Source organism: Bos grunniens, chromosome 17 (assembly GCF_055505025.1).
Source record: "Bos grunniens cultivar Pamir isolate PY7600 chromosome 17, Bosgru_T2T1.0, whole genome shotgun sequence".
Lineage (NCBI taxonomy): Eukaryota > Metazoa > Chordata > Mammalia > Artiodactyla > Bovidae > Bos > Bos grunniens.
The window spans coordinates 41,211,663-41,229,615 of NC_141181.1; the positions used below are offsets into that span (position 1 = coordinate 41,211,663).

General features: G+C 37.1%; 1 protein-coding gene across 2 annotated transcripts in view; it reads left to right on the forward strand.

The window, feature by feature from the left end:
• GASK1B (golgi associated kinase 1B) overlaps positions 1–4,961 on the forward strand; it is a 74,072-nt gene extending 69,111 nt beyond the window's left edge. For both annotated transcript variants that reach the window (XM_086345948.1, XM_086345946.1), the window contains one exon: positions 965–4,961. In XM_086345948.1, the coding sequence (XP_086202074.1) occupies positions 965–1,172 (208 nt within the window). In that variant the 3' untranslated portion in view covers positions 1,173–4,961. The remainder of the gene's footprint in view (positions 1–964) is intronic.
• The last annotated feature ends 12,992 nt before the right edge of the window (positions 4,962–17,953 follow it).

Below are 17,953 nucleotides of genomic sequence, written 5' to 3' on the forward strand. Positions count from 1 at the left end.
GAGTGCCCTGGCCCTCAAACTTGAGTTTTGTTAAATTTATTTGACAATAAATTAATATTCTGGTTTAATATAATGTTTCCAGATTCTTAGAATTTCTGAAGTATTATCTGAATAAAAAGCATTTCAGTCTTTAATTGGGCATTTTGGTGTGACTTCTTTCTTTACACTACATGTATTTTGTATAATTTCTCATTAAGTTCATTCATGCAACTCTGCTTCAGGAAGAGTAATTTACTGAAATGTCAGCATTTTTTTTTGCTTCTCATATTTTCTTGCATATAATCTCATGCTGATACTTAAGAGGATAGGATTCTACTCAACAGATTAAAGTGGTTTCTTATGGGTGCTGCTGCTGCTGCTGCTATTTAGCTTCAGTCGTGTCCGACTCTATGCGACTCCACAGACGGCAATCCACCAGGCTCCCCCGTCCCTGGGATTCTCCAGGCAAGAACACTGGAGTGGGTTGCCATTTCCTTCTCTAATGCATGAAAGTGAAAAGTGAAAGTGAAGTCGCTCAGTCGTGTCCGACTCTTAGTGACCCCGTGGACTGCAGCCTACCAGGCTCCTCTGTCCGTGAGATTTTCCAGGCAAGAGTACTGGAGTGGGGTGCCATTGCCTTCTTCGCTTATGGGCTCAATGGAGTTTAAATTTGAGGAAAGTACTTTTCCAGATTATCAGAATTCTTGCTAATTCTGTCCCTCTCTTTGCCTACATATAATGATCTTAAGTAAGACATTGGTATGTCAAGTTCTCAGTGGTATAGAAAACTCAGTCCCTTTGAAATCTGTTCTTCTAGTATATAATTATTGAGAAGTGTAAGCTAGACGCTGACAGAAATGTTTCGATCCTCAAGATATTATCTGATAGTATGATTTATACCAGATTAATGACTGGCTGAACCACTGGGCAGGGCATAATATTTCCAAGCAATTACGAAGAATGAAATATCATTTTCTCTTTTCAGGTTTCCTGAATCTGCAGTTTCTGTTTTGAAGAGCCAACACTTACGGCAGAAACTCCTTCAGTCTCTGTTTCTTGATAAAGTTTACTGGGAGAGTCAGGGAGGTAGACAGGGCATCGAAAAGCTAATCGATGTGATAGAACAGAGAGCCAAAATCCTGCTCACCTACATCAACGCACACGGGGCCAAAGTGTTACCTATGAATGAATAAGAAAAGGTCTTCTGGCTAGCGGTCCAGTCCTTTTAGAGATGAGGCAGTGGAGATGAATACACAAAGTAAATGAATTTAGTAAATACGATGAACCTGAGCACAATAGCAGTCTTTAAAAGCTTTTGCAAATATACTGCTAAGATGTATCTGTTTACATTTTCCTTTAACATCATGACTCGGAGTCTCAACATCTGAGCACAGAATAGTTGCAATTTTGATCCCAGTTAGTTGTATTAAAGCATCTGTCACATCGGTTAACAGGATAGTATGAACCAGAAGTGGTGATTCCTTTAATAAATCAGGTTTGATGCCATTTGCTGGTCTAACCAAATACTAATGGGAACAGTTCTGGATATCTTTCTGTTGTTGATTGTTAGAACAGATAGCAGTTTCAACACTACCCAGAGGCAACTCTACGCTGGAAAATGGAGGTGTATAACCTTCAGAAACTTCAGACTCTATAGTAATTTTAAGGAGAAATGTTGGTTTATTTGTAAAACCTCCAGTGTATATTCTATTGTATCTAAAAATGATCAGCCAGCTTTGTGATCCTCAACACAAGAATCGCATTTTCCATTCCCTTTTGGAAATGTATTAACATTTTGTCATCAGTATAGAAACCTACATCTGAGAGTTTATACATTAGGTAGTTTTATTCTCTGTTTTGGTCCAACTTATGTCTGGTGGCTTAAAAATTCAATGTTTAGGTATGAAGTTGCATATGTGAAACTACGCTTATTGAGTGTCTTTTGGTTGGGCGGATGTTCTTTTTACATTTTTTGTCATTTTTACTAAGGATAGGCTATAATTTCTGCTTATTTCATAAATAATAGTGGATTTCTTCAAGCTTGTTCTTTGTAATTATATTTAAACAGAATTAATTGATATTGTCCAGATATTGACAATAAGACCGGATATTGAGTATGTTTGAATATATTGTTTGACTTATTCCAATATGAAAAATAGGAGCAAAATAAGTTAAAATCCAACTCTGATCAGTTCTCCTCAAGTGAAATCACATGACTAGAAACAGGAAATTGGAGGATATTTAACCTCAAACAATTCTCTCTGAACTCTGTTGTTTAGTCACTAAGTCATGTTCGACTCTGTGACCCCATTGACTGCAGCCCTCCAGACTCCATAGACTGCAGCCCTCCAGGCTCCTCTGTGCATGGAATTTTCCAGGCAATAATAGTGGAGTGGGTTGCCATTTCCTTCTCCAAAGGATCTTCCTGATCCAGGGATCAAGCCCATGTCTCCTGCTTGGTAGGTGGATTCTTTACCACTGCACCACATATCCTTGGAGGCATCTACATCATGGTGTTTGATAGATGTTCACATAGAGATTTGAAGTCTTGAACAAATGGCTGTGACCCTCCCCCCTCACCTCTTATTAAGAAGCTACTATACTGACTTCTTTCAGTTTAAAAAAATAACTTAAGAATATTTATAATGCATTCTATCCTCTGTTTTCTCAATTCTGCATGTTATTCCTAAAGTGCATCCCATTTTCTGTGTTCTAATAAGGGTCACTCAGCATCACTGAAGATTAGAACTACTAAAGACAGTATGATAAAGGCTAACTTATCTATAGATTTTAATTTATACAAACATTTGAGGCAAAATGACATAATAAAATGTAGATTATAAGAAAACATAGTCAAAGGAAAAGGGAATCATTTGATCCTCTAATTATAACTTTTCTAGGCTTACATTCAAGCCCACTTTTTAGCACCCTCACTTCTCAGCTGACCCTTGGAGAGCTGGCCTCCAGACCATGCTGTCTTCAGCGTTCCCTCCGTAGCCCTGAGTGCGCCTCTCCCACCCTCCGCCCCATACTTTCTAAGTACATGTGGACTCTGCTGAGTCTCCACTGCTACCTGCTATATTTGGTCTTTTAAGATCACTTTGTGTCTCAATAATCAGCATATTAATGAGAAATTGGCCTAACAGAAGTCTGGAGATGCAAAATTTACATTAAAATAACTCTTTGTCAAGTTGCCTTATACCTTGTCTTAATCTAGGTGACATATTTGCATTTTAATATGCCTTTCATGGAATATACCATCCTGTCCAACTTTGTGATACTGGTGCTGGAAATCTCAGGTTCCTCAGAAGTGGCTTTGATTTTTGCATCTTAACCTATACCACTTCTGGATAACTTGGTCCTCCAGCTGGTGGGTCTCATTGTTTATTTGCCTCCAGTTTTTCTGAAATGCAAAGTATCAAATGACAGGTCCAGGAACACATGTTTAATTTAGTCACCTTTGCTTTTTAACAGTATATGTTGTTTTAGAATCAGTGGATAATTCATGCTATCTTATTTTTGAATGATGAATGACTTGAGGCCAGGCTTTTCATTCTAATAAGTAATACTCTTCTCTTACTGAAACAATGAGAATACTCTGCCTTTCAAATGTACTCATTAGGCTGCAGTTTGGTTCACATTGCACATTATGGGGTTTATTTACAATTTGATAAATTTAAAATAGAGCAGTTTACGTAGGCAGACATACCGAAGCTTATTCTTGTGTGATTCTTTTTTTAAACTGATATTATGAAAATAAATACATATCTTAAAAATATGTCATAAAAATGTTAAAAATTAAAGATATGTGTTTTTTATTTTGTCAGTGTTTTTGTTGTTGTTGTTTTGTTTTTATCTTGTTTTATAGGTAAACTGCTTTTCAGAAGTGAACTTTGGGGGAGTGTTTGCTACCTTTATCCATGATAAAAGAAACAATTGTATAGTCGAGACTTACACTAGACTGTGTTTGTGTATGCATATATTTGATATCATTAATAATGATATTATGCCTTCCCTTGGTGTACATTTAGCACTCTTTTAGGTGGTATGCAAATTACTTAACAGATATCATAAATTATAAAAATATACTAATTTGGGGTTTTCTTTGCTTGATGTGAGTCTTACTATTATATTTAAGGCTTCCTTGGTAGCATTCATATTTATTAAATTTATTAGGCACCTGGGGAACTTATTAAAATATAAAATGTCTTAGACTTATGTTCAAAATATTTATAATCTCTAAACTTCTGTAATAGCCTGTTTATACCATTGTGCTTTTAGATATATGGTAAATTATATCCAGTGACTGAAATAAAATAACCTAAATGTAGATTCATCTATATATTGTCTTATGAAATTCTAATGTTTATCTCAGTACAGATTAAATAAGGCACATTAGAGCCCTAGCCTGAAAATACGATATGGAAATGGCATTGATACATAAGTCAAATGAAGATGATGAAGGTATTTCTCTCAAGAATAAATAATGTTATCAAGAATCAGGAACTTTCATGAATGAAAGATGATTTGACTTGTCAGAAAAGGTATTGGACACTTGGAAATAGCCCCAAGTATTCTTTCAGTGCAATGCTGGACTTCATTTTGAATTGAATGGACTATTTAACAATGCTCTAGGGCAGAGGTTAACTTGTAGATTTTTACCCCAGGGAGATGCAAATAATTTCTGTCTGGTGGATAAAACAATCCTACCTTAATGGCTTTACAAATTATTACCCTGTTGGACATTAACCAGTTTTTTTTTTTTTAATTTGTCCAATAATCTTATCCTAACATTTGCCTGTAAATATTTAGCTTTTGAAGCCCTCTTGAAATCGTAGTGTCTTCTTACTAGTTTTCTTGTTATTAATTATTTTAATAAAATCTTTGAATATGTTCATTTTATATTTGCATAAGAGTTGCAGTTTTACCTTTTTTAAGATTTTGGCTTAATAAACTTTTGACTGTAGAGTCTTATAATTGTATTTACTTGAGTGTCATGATTTTAAAATTTTGAAATTTTAACAACTTTCAAAACAGAGTCACATCATTTAAAAAACTAAATGCTACCATTTGATCAACAGCTTAAGTTTATTTTCATTTCATCCTTTAATTGATTAAAAATTGTTAGTTGATTATCTGCTTGAAAGGTCTGACTCAGATGGGTTACAGGCAGACTTTGTTTTGCAGTCTAAAATGCACATTGTACATGAAGGAAGTCACAGAAATCCTTTCTTATACTAGCACTGCATATAGTTAAATTAGTTCAACATTTTGTTTTTCTTCTTAGAAAGGTATCTTTTTACCCTCATGTCTCCAAAGTGCATTTTATTTGTTTATAAAAACGTACACAATTTTGCATGCATTAAGAAATTTCTATGCATCTTCTTAAAAAATAATGTGTGTTTCTTAGCAGTGCTTGTCAAGATTTTTAAAGCTTTTGAGACAAAGAGATTAAAAAAACCTTTCCTTGTCAGGGGCCTTTTTGTCATGCTGCAGAATAGCTAGCTGAGCTATATTTCAAAAGGCAAACTGGGCTGCAGGGAGTGTGGCCAGTCACTAAATAAGACTGAAACAGCTGTGATTTTGCAAGACGTGCCAACATTTTCTTTAGCTCCAGGACACCAGACATTATCTGGCTCATAAAGTACTCTATGTTATTGGCTCAACTTCTGTTTAGGAGAACAAGAGATCTTGTTCTATATCCTCATTTCAGGCCCTCAGGAGTACTAAAATTTGAAGTCAATGTTATTTTTTGACCATATAATACTTTAAAAAAATTAACTGCAGTTCACATATCCTCTCTAACTTGGTGAAAATACTTTACAGTTAAACTTGCAAAGTTTAGGTCTTTCATAAGAGAATTTTGAAAAATGGATAGCATCTCCTAGGAGAGAGTCAGTCTTCTCTCTCAATCAGGTAACAAGTGATAGTTAAAATATAGGACTTTCCTGAGAGTTTCACTGACAATTATGGCAGTACTATTTGTGTCATTTCCATTTTACTGTATTGTTAGTTGCAAGCAGAGAGAATATGTTTAAAAAGAAGTGACATGGTGGCACCCAAAGTAGAAAGTTCCTAATTAAGGACTTAGATTCCTAATTAAATTTTGATGTTGGCCCTAGACTATTTACCAGATGCTAGTAGTAACAGGTCTCCAAGTTGTGACAACCAAGAATATCTCCAGATATTGCAAACTGTCCCCTGAAAGGCAAAGCTATCACTTTAAGGTTCAGAACTACAGCTTTAGTCCATTGATTAAAAAGCACCCCCCTGCCCCACTATAGAAGGTACACCTTTAATTTTCTTTTGTCTTCTCACATTCATAAAGATTGTCCAATTCTTCATATTAGAATGGGTTGCCATGTTTTATGGCATCAATCAGATTCCCAAGAGGTTTGACGGTTTGGGGGAAGGGGTCTAGAAATAAGCCACATGAAAATCATGAGGACGAGACACCTTGGGCTCATCAATACAAATTTTAGGTGAAAAATATATCTGGGAGCATATTATTAGAGTGAAGAACTGACTCCATGTTGCATCTGTTTCTCTCACTTTAACCTTTGCTTCCCATTTCTTTTGTTCATTAAAAGGATACTGTTTATACATAATGGCCTGCCTCAGGGAACCCTTACCCCTCTGCCTGAATGCTAAACCAAAATGTTTTGTTCAGGACCCTGTCCACCTGTGGATGGCTACAGTAAGGAAGAAATTAACACCCCTTCCCTGAAGCTGGCCATTCCAGGAGATATTTGCAAGATTAATGACCTTTTTACTTTTCCTCCTCACTTATTCCCATCTTTGTTTTATAAAAGAACCTGGAATCCAGACACCAATAAGATGGTTGTTTTGAGACATTAGTCTGCCATCTTCTCAGTCTACTAACTTTGTATTCCTTCCCTCAACACTTCGTCTTTTGGATTTACTGGCCTGTCATGCAGTGAGCAGAGTGAGCTTGGACTTGGTAGCAGTATGATAAACGCCAAGGCAAACATTTTGGGTTGAGTGGTGGTAAAAATGCTTTACCTTCTTCTGTCTCTGGGGCCAGTATCTGTGTCCTTTGACATGAAGACTGGTCTGTAAAGAAGGCATTCTCTCCTCAGGACCTAACAGTCCTAGGAACCTCCTCCTCTACCTTGACAGAGGATCAGACATTGTGGCAGGTGTTTCCTTGTTAGCAGGTGAGGAGAAAGAGAAATGAAGTGCATTAGAAAGAAACTGTTGGGCCAGGGTGCAGTTGCAGCCAAAGGGCAAAGCATAATCACATGGGAAATCTAAGAAAAGGTTAGAATATCGATATAATAGATCAAGTAGTGTCACAGGAACAAAGTACCTTCAAATCTCCATGGCTGGAAACCACTAAGTTAGATTTCTACTGGCAAATGTCCATTCCGGCTTGGCAGGAAGGCTTTGCTTTTCATAAAAACTGGAGAATCAAGCAGATGAGCAGCCTGGATGTTTCCATTGCTGTGCCTGAGTGAAGGGAAGTTCTGAAGGGCTGGTACTTTCAGTTACAAGTCATCAGACAAAGCAGTTTGAGAATCAGGTAATGAACTATCTGGTGAATAACATTGGTAACTACAGTGGATGGTGAGAGCTATTAAATAAATGGTGACTCATTATATTTGAAGCAAATACAACCTACATCTTATTTTGTCTATCCACCACTCCTCTTCTTCTGGGGACCTGGAACCCACTGTGTCACTTCCCCTCTGTCAGGGCCCTCAGGCCCTATTTGAGAGGTTCAGGGATGTACGTGTGATTTCCACTGGGCAAACAACATCTCTTTATTTAGCTTCGTTTGCTGTCATCATTGATCGGTTCAGAATTGAACGCCTGACTGACTAGGAGAATATGCCTCAGAATTTTAGATCTGGAAAAGAGAAAAAACAGAACTAAAGTACTAATGGGCAATATTCTGGAGATCTTAGTCAGATTTTCTTTTTCGTGAGCTGACAACGGGTGTAGCTGAGCCCATGGTTTTGTTGTTTCTGCTGCCTTTGTTGCCCTGGAGATGCCTTCCAGTTCTTTCCTTGAAATGGCTCAGTATCTTTCATTGATTCACCTTTTTGCTTCAACTTAATCTAGGTTGATTGTTTTTCTAATGCTTGCAATCAACAGAAACATCTCTGATTTAGGTCTTTTTCTAAGCCAAGTTTAGAAAGCATGTCATGATTTTTTTCCAATGACAGATGAAGATGTCCATGCTCTTAGATGTTCTTCCCCTACTTCTTTCCTTCATGAACTAACTTCTGAAATATGTATCATCATGCTCACATTGTTAATCTTCTTACTGTTTACCTTCTAGCTTCCGCCTCTCACAGGTGCCTTATTGCTTTGTGTGCATGGATTTCCTGCCCGCCATCAATTATAGCTTCTGCATTCCTGAGGTCTTTGTTTTTCCTCCTTCATCTCTTTGCTGACACGTTTCTTCATCAGATGATTATTACAGACTTACTCACGAGTTCTATATTCACAGAGACATCCTCATTTGTGAATAACAGTGTTTTATTGATGTATTTAAACAACAGCTTGGTGATAGGAAATTTGGATTTCATATTTTATTTTCAAAACAAAAATGCCCCTGGAGGTTTGTAGACATTGCAAATCTATTATTTGGCTTTGAACATTACTAATAAGATTTCTGAGGTCACCCTGGATTCTTCTAACTTGTAGGTGATTTGCTTTACAAATTTTGGTGCACATTGTGTTTTTTCTTCATTCTTTAATTTTAATAAATTCTCAAGACATGTCTTAAAGCTGGTCATTCTACATCAGATTTTCCTAGAACACAAGGAATCAACATATTTATATTTTCCTTCATTTCAGGAATACTTTTACAATATATATTTGAATATTATTTGGTTCTATTTGTTAGGTTTTCAGATAAAGAGATATGTATGATGTGTGTATGGAATCTGCCTCTGAATTGTATTTTCCTTATTCACTTAATTTTCTCTATATTTTTCCTTCACAAAATTTACTATTTTCTCAAAGGTTTTCTTTATATTTCCAACTTTATCTCAGCAGTATGTATCCTATTTCTTACTGGTTCTAATTAGTTTTAATTCTTCTAAATGAATTTATCTTCAAATTTCCTTTTTTGAAAACTCAGTTTTAATTTTCTGCTTCTATATTAATTCTGTGTTGATTTAAAAAAATTTTTAATCTTTTTAGGTGAAATAGTTTTTCAAAGAGTTTTAGAATTTTCTCAGAGGCTGTAGGAAATAGTTTCTGAAAATTTTCAAGTAAAATTCAAATGAAATAAAGTTAAAATTGTATTTTCTCAGTCACACTAGCAACATTTTAAATGTTCAGTAGCCATGGGTGCTTTAATGGATACTCTGTCCTCATCTCAGCACAGGTGGAGGATGTTTCCATCATTATAGAATGTCTACTGGCTAGCATTGCTGCAGAGCACAGGTGTCTCTGTGTATTTTCATGTGCCACCCTCAGCAACAGCTGCTGTTCCCCAATCTCTATCTTAACCTCATCTGCCAGGTAACACATCTAGGTTAGGGTTTTGGTCTCTGTCTTAGGCAGCTTGGGGTGCCATAACAAAATGCCATAGACCAAGAATTTACTTTTCATAGTACTGGTGAGGGGGAAGGCCAAGATCACGATGCCAATGGGGCCAGTATCTGGGGAGGGCTTTCTCCTTGGGTTGCAGATGGCCACTCCTTGCTGTGTATTCACATGGCCTTTTGGGGGTGTGCAGGTGGAGAGAGAGGAAGCAAGCTCCTGGGTGTCTCTTCCCACAAGGGAACGAATCCCATCATGAGTGCTCCATCCTCACGACCTCTTCTAAACCTCCCAAAGACCCCCAGCTCCAAATACCATCACATGAAGTTGGGGCTTCAACACATGAATTTTAAGTGTGATACAATTCGTTCTATAGCACTAGCCTTTCAAACTTCACATCCTTTTTGCATAAAAGATGCATTAATTCCATGCAAACAACCCTCACGTCCTAAATTGTTTCTGCATCATCTCTAAAGTCAAAAGTTCAAAGTGTTATTTAAAAATCATCGAAGTCATATGCGTAGGAGACTTGAGTTATGATTCATCCTGAAGCAAAATTCCTCTCCAGCTGTGAACCTGGGAAACCAGGCAAGTTAACTGCTTCCAAAATACCATGATGCGACAAGCATAGGATAAACACTACCGTTCAGAAAGGAAAAATAGGGACAAAGGGAGGAGGGAAAAGTCCCAAGCAAGTCAGAAACCTAGAAAGGTGATTTTCATTGGCTCTTAAGTCTTGAGAATAACCTTCTCTGACTCTATGCCCCACCTCTTGGGACCACTGAGGTGGCAGCATCACCCCCACAGCTCTGTCCCTGTTGCTCTCTGAAAGGGTCCTGCTCATGTTGATGTCTGGGAGGGCAGTGAGCGGAGGCATCCTGGCCCAGTGAAAGCAGAAGGAACTAGTTGTGGCCCCCGAGCCTGTGGTAAGAGTATCAGCTCTGATGATCTCTTAATCACCTTCAGCATCATCATTCCATTTCCTTGAGGAAGAGGGTACCTTCATAACTAAAGAGCTTCACAGTCCTGTGTTGTAGAATCATGCAGCCTGAGTAGTCCTGTGATTTGCAGTTAGCGAGTTTGACAGCCTTCCTTCATTCTATCCTGCTTTCTCTGTCCCTTTGATTTCAAAATGGCCGTGTCTTTGGTGGTATAATCCCATTTTCTCTTTGTTAGGTTTCTTAGACCCTTGTTTATTTTCAAAGAAATCTGCACTCTGCGTTCTGCTTTTGGTGATGGTCATCTTATAGCTTTATACTAGGCACATCATTCTTTCCCTTTTGCATCTTCTTCATTCATTTCAGTGGTTTCTGAAGAAGAATCACATGTCTTCTATCCCTTGCCATGTTTTTTTAATGAGTTTTTCTGTTCTTAAAGGAGAGAATCATTTGAGAAAAGAGTCTGTTGGGGTGGACTGGAATGTGTGTTGGGGGAGAGGATGTGGAAACATGATCTAAAAGCTCTAGAAGTTACTTAGTTACAAAGAAATCAAGGAGTGAGGCAGGATGGGTCTAATTTTGAAGTAGTTTTCATACATAATTGTAGGCCATTACATAGAGATTTGGAGGGAATTAACTAACCATTCTGAGAAAACTGTCATGGCTATGGCAGATAACATGAAAAGATACTCCAGAAACACCATGCAATAGAAATAGTCTGCTCTGGCTTAGATTCATTTTATGCACCTGTGGTTATCTCATCAGTAGTCATCTCTAAAGGGAACTATGTTTACCAGAGAAGGTCACCTGAGTTTGTATCATTGAGAAAGATTCAGAAAGATTGAGGGACACACACACACACACACACAACACACACAGGACAATAAATCTAGATAAAGAGGTAGATTGCTTTTCTTTCTTTTTTTTTGGGGGGGGGAGGGTTTCCTTGATGAAAAGGCTGATTTCACAGTTGATTCAAAACCAAGTGATTTACTATTATCAGAATTGAGGCTTTTAATTTAAGTGAGGGTGCCCCAAACCATGAGATTAAACCAGATCTCAGGATTTTCTGGTATAATTAGCTCTTAACTGGTGATGACTACATAATTTTTTAACTTTATTTCCTTAAGGCTTTATTGAGTTGTTCATGTGATAACTATTTCTTGAGTGCCAACTATGTGCCAAGCACTGCCTTAGATCTTGGGATTTAGTAGAGGAAAATAAGGGATCACTTTTTTTCAGCAGCTTCCTTCTTCAAATCTTTGATCATGAAACTGTAAAGGTTAATATCTGTCTATATGTGGTAGAATAGAAATCAGAATCATTAGCTAATTTTTTCACACATAAGAAAAACTAATTTTATATAGAGTTCCTTTAGCCTTTTCTTTTTGTTCTTCAACTGTTCCTACTAAAAAAGGCATGTTATTTTTCAGATATATTTATGAATCAAAATCTCTTATGTAATATCTCAAATATCCTTCATGATAGCTCCAGCCAATGCACTTTATTGTCAGGAATTGTGTATTTTGTGCCCTTGATGCTCTGTTCTTCTTTGATTTTTATCTTTGGTTAAAAAAACAAAAAAACTCCTCGAATAAATCATGACAAGGACTCTGGAAAGAAAGAACTTGGATTTATGGCAATCTGGGTAGCATGCTTTCAGATCAAGGAAATGTTCTAAAATCAATATTTAAATAGCATATTTGGCAAAATGTTCTGCCCTGAAAGGAATGGGTGACATTTTTTTGAAGAGAAAGAGTAATGGGAACCAGACAGCAAAGTTCAAGAAGCCAGTTCCTGTAAATCTGCTTCCCTTTGTTGCAACATCATCCCCTTCAACAGCTTTCAGTGTCTTAGATCTATTCCTCCATTATCAGTTGTATTCCTCTCTTTCCATTTTGTTTTTAGTGCATTGCAGAATCATTACCTTCTATTTTGTTTTAGGTAAAAAGCCTCTTCAATGCAATGTCTGACTATTGGAATCTTTTTCTGCCATATGCAGCCATTTCATCTATGTAAAATCTCCAGTGGTTCTTTCCCTTTTCCACTAACTCAGATTTATCCTCTTTCTCTGAGATACAGAGATATAGCTCTTGATATTCTGTCCTGTTCTCCTGCTTCCCTTAAAAACTACCCATTTTTTTCCCCCTCTCATCTTGTTTCTCTTAAGAAATGCATAGCTTTGTTTCTACTGCCTGGGACAATGACAGCTAAATCAGCTTTGTCTAATGAATACAAACCTCTTGTTTGTCTTATATTTCAGCTCTTTGGAAGTTTCTTAAATAAATACTGGATACCATTTGAATCAACGGAGAAGAGCAGGACATAAAGAAAGAGGCAAATAATGAGTAGAATGAGACACTTGGAGAACTGGTCATTATGTAGGCTCGTTTGGTATCAATTTTCATTTATATTTTGAAAATGATAATCTGTGAGAAGGTTATAACAACATAGATCTCCTAATTTAATAATGATAGCTACCCACCAGTCAGAATGGCCATCATCAAATTTCTACAAATAATAAATGCTGGAAAAAAATGCTGGAGATGGTGTGGAAAGAAGGGAACACTCCTACAATGTTGGTGGGAATATAATTTGGGGCAGCCACTATGCAAGCACTGTAAAAAACTAAAAACAGAGCTACCATATGATCACAGAAATCCCACTCCCAGGCATATATCTGGTGAAAAGCAAAACTCAAAAAGTACATGCAACATAATAATGTTCACAGCGGTTCTACTTACAATAGCCAAGACATGAAAGCAACCTAAATGTCCATCAACAGTTGACTGGATAAAGAAGATGCAGTACATATGTACAGTGGACTATTACTCAGCCATAAAAAGAATGAAATAATACCATTTGCAAGAACATAGATGGACCTAGAGATTGTCACACTGAGTGAAGTAAGTCAAAGACAAATATATCACTTATATGTGGATTCTAAAAAAAAAAAGTCTAAATAAATTTATTTACAAAACAGAAACAGACGCACAGACACAGGAAACAAATTTATGGTTACCAAAAGGGAAAGATTGAGCAAGGGAAGAAAAAATCAGGAGATTGGATTATCATATAAACATTACTAAATATAAAATTGATAAACAACAAAGGCCTACTATATAGCATAGGGCACTATTCTGTAATAACCTGTAAGCAAAAAGAACCTGAAAGACAATGGACAACTGAATCACTTTGCTGTACACATGAAACTAACCAAATATTGTAAATTAAATATACTCCAATATAAAATGAAAATTAAAAAAAAAGATAATTACCATTTCAGGTTCAGACCTTGAGGCTGCTATATATACTGTGATATATTTCAAAAAATAGTATCTACTTTAGTCCTCTCCACTCTGACACAAGAGAAAATTAAAGAATGAAGTTAATAATTTGTCCAAGAAAAGCCAGGAAATGACAATCTGAGATTCATATCCAAATCCACCCAACTTTACAAGCTCCGCTTGTGACAGTCAGGCCACATGGCCTACACAAGTCGACCCAGGACTCTCCACTCTGTCACAGTGACTCATTTCCCTGAGAGAATTTGTATCACTTATACACACCGAGATAAACTGAAACCTTGGCCAGGTGCTGAAGGGGAAACATTGTCTCACAGCCATCTAATTGAGAGAAGGGTCAGCCCCTCAAGTTTTTCAGTGTCCCTCTCATGTCTGATTCTACTCAAGCATATTGAAATGACAATGACCATTTTCCCAGATGGGTACCTACTCTTTAAAATCGTTATCTTCTTAGTCCATATGCTTGGCCTCCTGATTCACAGGAGACAGAATTTCAGCTCAGAATTGCAATCTCAATCCATTTGCCATGATGCTGAGTTACACAGAACTCGGGCACATGTGAAATAAATACCTCTTTCTGTTCCAAGCCTTGGTGAGCATTTTTCTTGATGCATTTGGATTCCTCGGGTAAGAAAATCACAATGTAAAGCCATTCTTTACATTCGATGTTGTGAGTTTGAACAAAGGGCTGTGAGATTGCTGTGGTGTGAAAGCTGGCGAAGTTCACAGAACAAAGGAGGGCAAAGCCCCCTTAAAATCACAGCATTCCACTTCATTTTACTTTGTGTTGTTATGTCGAAAATTGAATTTGCTAGTTTGCAAGTAGATATAATAGCCAGTTAGAGCTTTGTTCAACTGATTAGTTAGTGTGTTTTAAAGCGAGAGATTGAAAAAACAATTAGCAGATTTAAACTCATATAAAATCAGCTCTGTTCTGGGAACAAATTTTTACTTTCACTGAGAGGCATATAAAAATGTTTATTTTCATGATCAAGAAGTGATACTTTTAAAATTTTTTAACATGGCTTTGATTGAAGCATTTTTTGGCATTCCTGTTGCCAGTTGTATGAATGACAATACTCTTAAAAATGATATTAAGTCCCCACCATATATTTAACAATCCAGTATCTAACTAGTTGGTTTATGTGGAATTCTGGAACTTTTATATTGAGGATTGTGGAAGACTGAGAGTTAAAAATAGACATCTCTCCTTTTATTGTTGTGAGCAGATTTTTAAGCACACTGGACTCTTCAACCTGACATCTATCTCATCATGAGCATGAAACCATGTCAAAGCTCATAGCCGGGGGGCTATCTGAGCCTGTAATGCACAGAACAATATAAAATCCATGGCTTCAGTCCAGTGTTTTGTGTGGGAGATAAGGTATTGTTTTAGAATATTATGTTCTTTTTTATGAAGACAATAGGCTATTAAAATCTGTTCCAACGCCATATGTAAATATGAGAAGCAATACCTGAAGAACTGGTCAGTCCAAGACCCATTTTAGAAGAGGCTACTGTTGGAAAACAAAGCTCCATCAATTCCACCTATCAAGATATGCATTCATACAGCACTGATTTATTTTTATTCATGTCTGTCCCTATGTCATTTGCAAAAGGACTTGAAGCACCTGGTTTCACTTGCTCCCAGTTGAAGCTATAAGTAACAAAACACTTATGCTATAAAAATGCAAATGATGAACTTTTGGAAGCTGAATTTTGACCCATAGCAAATAAAGATTGAAAAATAGAGTGATTCTTCTGAAAAGTTTGGTGTATAGGACCTCACAAAACAGAAGAAAATCAGTGAGCTTTTTAGGACCAGGACAATTGATGTATTAGAAAATGGATAAATGTGTGAGAGAAATGTCATCAATGTCACAGCAGCATTAAGCTTCACCAATGTTAATATTAGCTTTAAGATTAAAGCCAAAGGCTTTATCATATAGCATATATAAATAGAGATTTAATGCACTATATGTTTATACATACATAGAAAATACATATTATGTTTACATATATTATATACATAGATATGTATATATAAAGACACTGATGCTGGGAAATATTGATGGCAGGAGAAGGGGGCAACAGAGGATGAAGTGGTTGGGGAGTATCACCAACTCAATGGACATGAGTTTGAGCAAACTCTGGGAGATAATGAAGGACAGGGAAGCATGGTGTGTTGCAGTTCATGGGGCTGCAAAGAGCTGGACATGACTTAGAGACTGAATAACAAACAACAATATATTTAATACACACAGATGCATAAAATATATACATATTAAATACTCACATGCATGTTTATATAAAGTATGCTGTGCTGTGCTGTGCTAAGTCACTCAATTATGTCTGACTCTTTGCAACCCCATGGTCTGCAGCCTGCCAGGATCCTCTGTCCATGGGGATTCTCCAGGATAGAACACTAGAAGCGGGTAGCCTATCCCTTCACCAGGGTATCTTCCCAACCCAGGAATTGAACCCAGGTCTCCTGCATTACAGGCGGATTCTTTATCAACTAAGCTACTAGGGAAGCCCTATATAATGTATACACTCATGCATTTATGATGTGCATAGTGTACATATATGTATCTACATTATATAATGCATTAACTATTTAGTAACTGTGTATAACATTTCATAGCATATGTCCAGGCATATACACCAGAAATTTGAAGTCATTCTAAGTTCAAGATCCTCAGAAACTCTTCAGCTGGTGTTACCAAGTGACCACTCCTGGTTAATTTCTGGTATGTGTTAATTAATTCCTTCAATAAATATTTCCTGAACACCTGCCATATCCTCAAGTCCAAAAAGAAGTACTGAACTAAACACATATGGTTCTTGACTTTTTGGAGCATATATTTAGGGAAGAATATGTATAATAACATTGAAAATTGCAGTGAAAGTTGTGAGCAGAGAGCTGTATTACTGATTAGGGCAGAAATGAAGGCCCCCAGAGGAAGGGATGTGGAGGCTGAGGTCAGAGGACTGAGAAGCAGTTACCCCAAGAATGGGAAGAAGAACATTTCAGGCAGAAGCATCAGCACATGCAAAACCTTGAAAGTGGAAAAATATTCCATGTCCTCCATAAAATGAGATAAAGCTCTTATGAAATATGGCAAATGAGGGAGAGACACTGCAGGTGGATGATGAGAGTAGAGGCCAAGATCATGCACCTCTGACCCAAAGACCTTGCTAAGGAATTTGGATTACATCCCAGGTTTGGTGAGATCACTCTAGAGTCCATGTGGAGAATGAGTGGGGGACAGGCAATGTTGTTTTCCTGAAAGTTTTACTTTTGCTTTAGGTTTGAAGGATTCATTAACAAAAGACACCACTCATTACACACACAGTTTTAAATTTTTATAGATGATCATTTGAATTAATTTAAATATGCAGTCATTAAAAGAAAAGAAATAGAAACAATAGAGAAAAGTAACAGCACATACATCACCAAATTGGGCCGACCAACATTTCTTAAACAGCTCTGTGAAGTCCCTCATTAACAGCAATCTGGAGTCCTAACTGGGAAAAGTTCCTGAGTGGCGGATCAACCCCATGGGTGAGACTTCAAATTGCAGTTTGTGGGTCTCCTGCTTATAATTCCAGGCCACAGACAGATATCATCATCAAAATTGCATGCAAAACTGCAGCTCTACTTTTACTTCAACCTTTTTGCAATGCTATTTGTTTTACCTTGTGAGTCTTAGGATTTTGTTAGACCTTGGGAGTTGACTAGACCTCCAGGGGCTCAAGAATTGTAAGACCCACTCCATTTCTTATCTAGAGTGCCATCTGATTTGCTGTTCTTGTAGGCATGGAATCCAGGCAATGTCCAGGCAGGTCAAAGTCCTGCTTTCCTGTTTCTGAACTTGAACATGACTTGTTCCATTTTAATTTTTCTAACAAATGTGGAGGGAGGGGAGATGGGACAGAAGGCCACCCAGCAGCTCCAGTGAGAGATGGTGAACCATTATGGGGAGTGGAGATGGAAAATCAGTGAATTTAAAGTGTTTAAAGTGTATCTTCCATCTACCAGGTGGAAAATGATGTTTTCAAGAATGACCACAAGGTTTCTAACTTGAGTAGTCAGGTTCATTATGTTGCCCTTGACTCAAATGGGAACTATCTAGTGAGAAACAACTTTGGTGAATTAAAAAAAAAAGAATATTTTGTTTGACAGAAGTCATTGTGCATTTGAGTGGAGAC